This window comes from Agelaius tricolor, unplaced genomic scaffold (genome assembly GCF_023055355.1).
Source record: "Agelaius tricolor isolate 1412-34295 unplaced genomic scaffold, bAgeTri1.0.p SCAF_15, whole genome shotgun sequence".
Classification (NCBI taxonomy): domain Eukaryota; kingdom Metazoa; phylum Chordata; class Aves; order Passeriformes; family Icteridae; genus Agelaius; species Agelaius tricolor.
Window position 1 is genome coordinate 20,780,402 of NW_027269275.1, and position 7,153 is coordinate 20,787,554.

At 56.1% G+C, this 7,153-nt stretch overlaps 1 protein-coding gene across 1 annotated transcript; it reads left to right on the forward strand.

Moving 5' to 3' along the window:
- Positions 1 to 1,034: 1,034 nt before the first annotated feature.
- On the forward strand, positions 1,035 to 6,376 carry RPL13 (ribosomal protein L13). Its single transcript, XM_071440826.1, has 6 exons — positions 1,035 to 1,181; positions 1,367 to 1,479; positions 2,313 to 2,454; positions 3,893 to 4,066; positions 5,313 to 5,369; positions 6,179 to 6,376. Exons 2-6 carry the CDS (start codon positions 1,376 to 1,378, stop codon positions 6,335 to 6,337), a joined length of 636 nt encoding a protein of 211 aa, XP_071296927.1. The 5' UTR covers positions 1,035 to 1,181; positions 1,367 to 1,375; the 3' UTR covers positions 6,338 to 6,376.
- Positions 6,377 to 7,153: the final 777 nt, after the last annotated feature.

The following is a 7,153-nucleotide window of genomic DNA, read 5'->3' on the forward strand; positions in this document are numbered from 1 at the left end:
AAATCCAGCAAAAGCAGGTGTGTTTGTTGGGAATGCTCAGGAAAAGCTCTTTCATCCTCGTGGCTCTTGCAAAACAGGCCCTGCTGACAGGGTTGTCTGGTGTTCATCAGGGAAAGCATTAAAGTGGTTGTTGCTGCCTGGAGTGCCCTGGCTGGCTGCATTTTTAGGAAGGATTATTGTCTGGGGTTACTCCATCAGGACTGTCTGTGACCTGAAAGACCCCAGCTCAAGCCTGGGCTGTGATGGCTTCCAGCCCTGGGGCCTTTGTCACAGTCCCAGGCTCCTGTCCCGGGTCAGGCTGGAGCTGGGAGCCTCCTGCTTCCCTGAGAATGTGAAGATGTTCTGCACTGTGTCTTCTCCCCTGTCCCAGCTCAATCCCAGGGGTCTCTCAGTGCCCAGGGAGTGATTTCCCTTGAGTTCAGGGACACAAGTAACTTTCCGCATTTTGGACGCTGCTGCCTGGATGTTTTAATTCCAAACTTGTTTGTTTCTTCCCAGTCTCACTCTTTGAATTTCCTTTTCCAGCAGCAAATGAAATTTCAAGTTTTCTTTGATTTTCTTTTCTTAACTGACAGAACCTTTGTGGGGAGGGGGGTTCAGCTGAGGGTGACAGTGGGAGCAGCGCACTGAGGGGACAGCGCAGGGTCCTTGGTGGCTTCCGGGCTGCTGCCAGCACTGCTGTGCCACTGCTCCCGGGCAAAGGCTGTGGATCCCACTGCTGTGGGACCTGGGATCTGCCCAGGCGGTGGAGATCCCTCTCCTGCCTCTGCGAGAGAATGCTGCTACCCCAGAAGGGCAGCAGGGAGCGGCATCCTGCTCTGGGGGTGGATGGGGAATCCCTCAGGATTTGGGAGCAGCGGAACCCCTGCCCGGTGTCCGTCCACTCGCCCTGCCCAGGAGGTGCAGGGCACGGGAGAGGGCATCGAGCCGCTGCTGCCGATCGAGCCTGGCTGTAGCCCCGTTCCCCGTGTCCGCGCTCCCCGCGGCGCCGTTCCCCCCGCGGTGCGCGGGCCCTTTAAGCCGCCGCCATCTTTGCTGCGGGCACGGAGCAGCCGCCGCCGCCCCCCGCTAGCCCCGCCCCTCTCCGGGCCGCTCCCGCGCTGCCCATTGGGCGCCGCCGCGGCACTTCCGGCGCCGCCGCGCCAGCGCTTCCTTTCCGGTCGCCATTGTCGTGGCGGGAGGTGAGTGAGGGCCGGGGGCTCCATCCGCCGCCATCCGCCCGCCGCGGCCGCGCCCGCCGCCGCCACAGCCCCGCGCGGGGCCGCGGGGGAGGTCCCGGGGGCGGCGATGGGGCCGCGCCGGGCCGGGGACCGCGGGCTCAGGGGCGCCTGGGGTGTCCCCGCGTTAACCGTGCCGGTGTCCGCAGGCCGCAGCCATGGCGCCCAGCCGCAATGGGATGATCCTGAAGCCCCACTTCCACAAGGACTGGCAGCGCCGAGTCGCCACCTGGTTCAACCAGCCCGCCCGCAAGCTCCGCAGGTGAGTCCCGGAGCTCCGGGGTCCGCGGGAGGCGCTGTCCCGGCTTCTGCGGCGCCGTTTACGGGGCCGGGACGCTGTGGATCTGTACTGCCACCCCCCGCTCGTGCTCTGGGCGAGCCGCAGCCAAGTGATGAGACATCTCCGGAATCGCTGCATCCACTGTGATGAACGCTCTTCCCTGGGTCTCTGATGGCAGCAGCTGACGGCCCGACCCGGCTGTTCGTTCCGGAGCCATCGCAGGGCAGGACGTGCCTCCCTGCAAGGCGGGAGTGGCGCATGTCGTAGAGATGCCGTGGCTGTCACAGGTGGGCAGGAGGCTGGTGACGCTTGGTTTGTGACCAGCAGGACCAGGATAGGGCCTGTCCCCTGTAGTGGTACTGCTGATGTCACACTTGGAACTCCGGTGTTGCATTTGGCCCCTCATTGCACGATAGACATTGAGGAGCTTGTCCAGAGAAGGGGATGGAACTAGGAAGGGTCTGGATCACCAGGAGCCCCTGGGGCGGTCTCAGCCTGGAGAAAAGGAACTCAGGAGGAACCTTCTAGGTCTCCACGACTGCCTGACAGGAGGGGGTCAGGCTCTGGTCCCAGGGAGCAGGGACAGAAGGAGGGGGAACAGCCTGGGTTTGTGCAGGGGAGACTCAGGTTGGACATCACAAGGAATTTCTTCCTGGAAAGGGCGGTCAGGCCTTGGCAGGGGCTGCCCGGGAAGGGGCTGGATGCAGCACTCAGTGCTCTAGGCTGGGTTGGTACGGTGGGGGTCGGGCACAGGTTGGGCTCCATCCCCTGAGGTGTCTCCCAAGCTGAAGGATGCTGTGACCCTGCCCTTCCAGGAGGAAGGCTCGCCAGGCCAAGGCTCGCCGCATCGCCCCCCGGCCCGTGGCCGGGCCCATCCGGCCCATCGTCAGGTGCCCCACCATCAGATACCACAAAAAGGTCCGTGCTGGCAGAGGCTTCAGCCTGGAGGAGCTTAAAGTAAGTACAGAGCACTCATTCAAAAAGGCAAATAAAGTCTGAGCTGAGCTCCTTGTCCTGTCCTGCACAAGGTGACTTCCTCAGGTGTTGGTACCTGGCAGGGAAGGCTGTGGATTTCCTGGCTCTGGGAGCAAGGAAAAATGGTCTTACCTGTGATGGTGGAGTGGGAGTGTGAAGAGTGCTTTGAAAAGTAAATGTCTGTTTATCTGCTGAGAGTGTAATTTAAAATTCTGTTAAAATAAAGCCGAAATAAGGGAAATTTAGTTTGGGTATATGAAAGAAATTCTTCCCTGTGAGGGTGGGGAGGCCCTGGCACAAGGTGCCCAGGAAAGCTGTGACTACTTCATGCCTGGAAGTGTCCAAAGCCAGGTTGGACAGGGCTTGGGATAGGAGAAGGTGTCCCTGCTCATGGCAAGGGATGGAACTTAAAGATCTTTATGGTCTTTTCCAACCCAGACTATTCAGAGACTATGAAATTTGAATTCTGAAGGAGCCTTGAGTCTCCTAAACTTTTTTGGGAAAGGGAGAAGACCAAGATCATCTTCATTAAATTATTTGTTTATGAAACATTGTTCTGCTAGTTCTAAGCATTTTAGCCAATGTTCCCAGTTAAGGACCAAGTAAACTCAGCTCAATGTAGTTCTAAGATTAGCAGAGGATGTTGTACCAGGAGGAAGAACCATTCAGCACAGCATCTCTGAGTAGCTGGAGTAATAATAGTTGGATTAAAGCCCAGATAGTTGGATTAAAGTGGGAGGTGTTTCCTGTCTTCTGTTCCTTGTCCCTGTGTCCTGCCCAGGTGTGCTGAGCAGGTAAGGGTGGTCTGCAGAGCCACCCACTGTGTGTCTGATCAGATTCCACATCAGGGCTCACTGGCAGCACCAGCTGCCGCTGCGCCTGGCTCAGTGTCTTAATTAAAGCATTTATAACTGAAATTGGTGCACTGAGGCAGGGAAATTGTTCTTCTGGGTGCCAAATACTTCATTGCTTTTTTTTTTTTTTAATTTTTGGGTAGTGGTGGAACACAAAGCAGCATGCAGCTGTTTGTCTTCAAACAGAAAATTAGTTTTTTGTTTAAGGTAGTCTAAAAAAATAGACATAATTTAATGGTTGTTTCAGATGGTTAGAAAAAAAACTCCTGATTTAATGGAGCTCCCAGTATTCAGTGAACCAGAGTTGTTCATAAGCTGACTCATAAACATCTGTGTGAATCCAGGTTTAGATGTGTCCTGCAGGGGTTGCACTTTGCTCCTCTAGGGAAATCCACCTGCAAAAATCGGCCTGAGCAACATTTTAAGCACAAAGATACAGCAGAACACCCTTGGTTGTCCCTGAGCTGATACCCAGCCTTCCCCCAGAGCCTGCACCCCGTGCTGGGGTCGCTGCCTGGCTGGTGGGAGCTGTGGGATGCTGACACTGCTCTCTCCTCCCTCCTCAGCTCGCTGGCATCAACAAGAAGTTTGCGCGGACTATCGGGATCTCCGTGGATCCCCGGAGGCGGAACAAGTCCACCGAGTCCCTGCAGGCCAACGTGCAGAGGCTGAAGGAGTACCACTCCAAGCTCATCCTCTTCCCCAGGAAGCCAGCCATGCCCAAGAAGGGAGACAGCTCTGTGAGTACCTGACTGCTGGAACTGGTCTGGGAGGTTTGGTGTCAGGCAGAGCTCTTGAGCCTTCTCCATTGTGTGACCACCATGGTTCTGAGCCCAGCACAAGGCCAGGCCTGGAAGGGTCGAGTCTAACAGGGCACTCTGGGTTGCACTGACTCTTCAACCAGGCATTTGGCTGAGCAGCTGCTGGCTTGTTTAGGTGCTGATTCCTGGAGCTTTGCTCCTTGCTCAGCCGGTTGAGTTTTAGTTTAGAGAGCTAAATTGTCACAGTGGCTGGAAATTCCCCTTGGAGTCAGTCCTGCTGGTGGAAGGCTGAGGGACAGGCTGTGAGTGGCTCCAGAGCTCTGTGCCAGGCAGGCTCCAGAAGGCAATTGTTATTGACATTCAAAAATGGTTTTCATTAAAACCTCTCCAGGATCAGAGCAGAGCTGTGTTCCCTGGCTCTGCTGCCAGTAGATCCAGGGAACACAAGGCTGAGTTCAGACTGTTCTTCCATCTTGTGGAGAATCTGGCAGCTCCAAGCTGCTTAACTCCATCTTCAGAGCAGGGAGGGAGAGCCTGGAGCTGAAACACTGATTCAGATGTGTTTGCTGGAAGTCAGCTGTATTCAGTAAACGTTCAGTCATTTTTGTCTGATGACATGCTCTTCCAAGAAGCTGGAATCAACTTGAGAAGGAGTTGCTGAGGAATGTGTTGGGTGTATATGAGCTGTGTGGGCTCAGCCTGGAGAAAAGGAGGCTCAGGGAACGGCCTCAGTTTGTGCCAGGGAAGGTGGTTCAGGTTGGACATCAGGAATTTCTTCCTGGAAAGGGGGGTCAGGCACTGGCAGGGGCTGCCCAGGGAGGTTTGGAGTCCCCATCCCTGGAGCTGTCCAAGGAAGGAACAGATGTAGCACTGAGTGCTCTGGGCTGGTGACAGTGTGGGGATCAGGCACAGGTTGGGCTGGATGATGCTGGAGGTATTTTCCAGCCTAGATGATGCTGTGTAAATTGAGAGCAGCACAGTTGGTGTCAGAGCTGTCCCAGCTGGCAGAGCTGTGGCCGCTGCTGCTCTGGCCGGATCCGGGCACAGCGTGGGTCGCTGGTGCAGCTCAGCAGTGCCAAGCTGGCTTTGTTCCCATTCAGTGTTACAGCTCCTGGCAGATCATTAGCACCATGTTTAAGCTGGGTACCTGCTGTGCTTTAGCTGAGGTTTTAGCCAGAGAAGTTTAAATTCTGTTCTTCTAACATTCCCATCTTCTGTTGTGCAGCCAGAGGAACTCAAGATGGCCACTCAGCTCACAGGACCTGTCATGCCCATCAAGAATGTGAGTGTCATTTAATCATGTTCTGTGAGTGACGTGATTGAGGTTGGTCTTGTGGAGAGGGAGAGGGTTCTGTCCTTGCTGCCTCACAGCTGAGGGTGGCTGTGTCCAGGCATTGCCCATCCCGGATCAAAAGAAAACCAGGAATAAGTCTTGGAGAGAACTGGGAAATTGTGGGTGCTTTGGGTTCAGCTGGGGTGGGAGTGCTCAGGCAGGTTCTGTGGTCACCATTTGTGCCTAAATCCTGTCTGCTTCCCAGAGCTGCTGCCAGTACTGTCACAAACCTCTTGTCATTCCCTACAAGTCCCTGACAGGAGGGTGGAGCTGGGAGGGGGTCAGGCTTTCCCCCCAGGTGACAAGTGACAGGACTAGAGGAAACAGCCTCACGCTGTGCCAGGGGAGGTTTAGGTTGGATATTAGGAAAATTGCTTCACTGGCCAGGCTGTCCATCCCTGCCACAGCTGCCCAGGGCAGTTGGTGGAGTCCCCATCATTGGAAGTGCTCAAAAAACACGTGGATGTGGCACTTGAGGACAAGGTTGGTGGTAACCATGGTGGTGCTGGGCTAACAGCTCGCTATTAAAGGTCTTTACCAGCCTTAACAAAGCTGTGATTCTGTGAAAGCTGACTCAGGTTTCCCGTGGTGCTTGTTTTCATTCCTGCTCCGGTGAGGAGCCCGCGGGAAGGCAGATCCCAGCTGAGGGCAGGGCCTGTGGATGGCACGAGTGCTCTGTTCCCGCTGCTCTCGCAGAGACCACGGTGGGAAGCCTGGACTCCGAGGGGCAGCCTGACTGTCTGGCGCTCTCCCCGCAGGTTTTCAAGCGGGAGAAGGCGCGTGTCATCTCGGAGGACGAGAAGAACTTCAAGGCCTTTGCCAGCCTTCGCATGGCCCGGGCCAACGCCCGCCTCTTCGGCATCCGCGCCAAGCGCGCCAAGGAAGCGGCGGAGCAGGACGTGGAGAAGAAGAAATGAACTGTTCTCCCCAGAACTGTCAATAAAGAGCCGTAGAGAGCCCGGTGTGCTGTGGTTTTGGGGCACATGTAGCGAGCAGAGCCGCCCCGTGTGCCTGTGGCGGTGCAGGGATGTGTTCCAGCGTGGGAAGCCTCCTTGGCTGTCATTGGAGGCTCCACATTTCCCAACAGCGAGTTAAACACCTGCCTTGTGCCCACTCCTCTGCCTTGTCAGGGCTGCAGCCTGGGCTGCCTTCTGCTCTGATTCTGAGGGGCTTTGAGGTTCCCTCTCTGTGCCAGGCTTTGTCTGCTGCACCTTCCCTGCCTTCCGTGCCTATTCCTGGTTTGATCATTTCCACACTTTTTTGTGAGGCAAAGCTGTACAAGTTGGGTGTCATGGTGGAGGTCACTCAAGCTTGCCCCACTTTTGGGGGTGTATAGGGGGAGCAAGGTGTGGCCCAGCCTCTCAGTTGGGCTTGGATGGAGCCAAGTCCCAGGGCTGGACTGTGCTGCTGTGCCATTCTTCACTTCCTGGCCCTTGGCTCAGACCCTGCTTCAGTTCTAAGCCACTTTTAGCTATTTCTTCATTGGTTAAAGACCATCCAGGTCCCATCCTGTGGTAGATGTGGCACTTGGGGACATGGTGGTGGCCTCAGCAGTACTGGGGAGAGGGTGAACTGATCTTGGAGTCTTTCCATCCCAAATGGTTCTGTGGTACTTTAGGTGGCATCACAGGAGCTCAGGAGAAACTGGGGGGTTCTGGCTGATCCTTGTGGCTGTTGGGGGAATCCCAGGCTCTGCCTGTCCCTGGGCAGGGGCTGATGGGTCCCTGGGATGT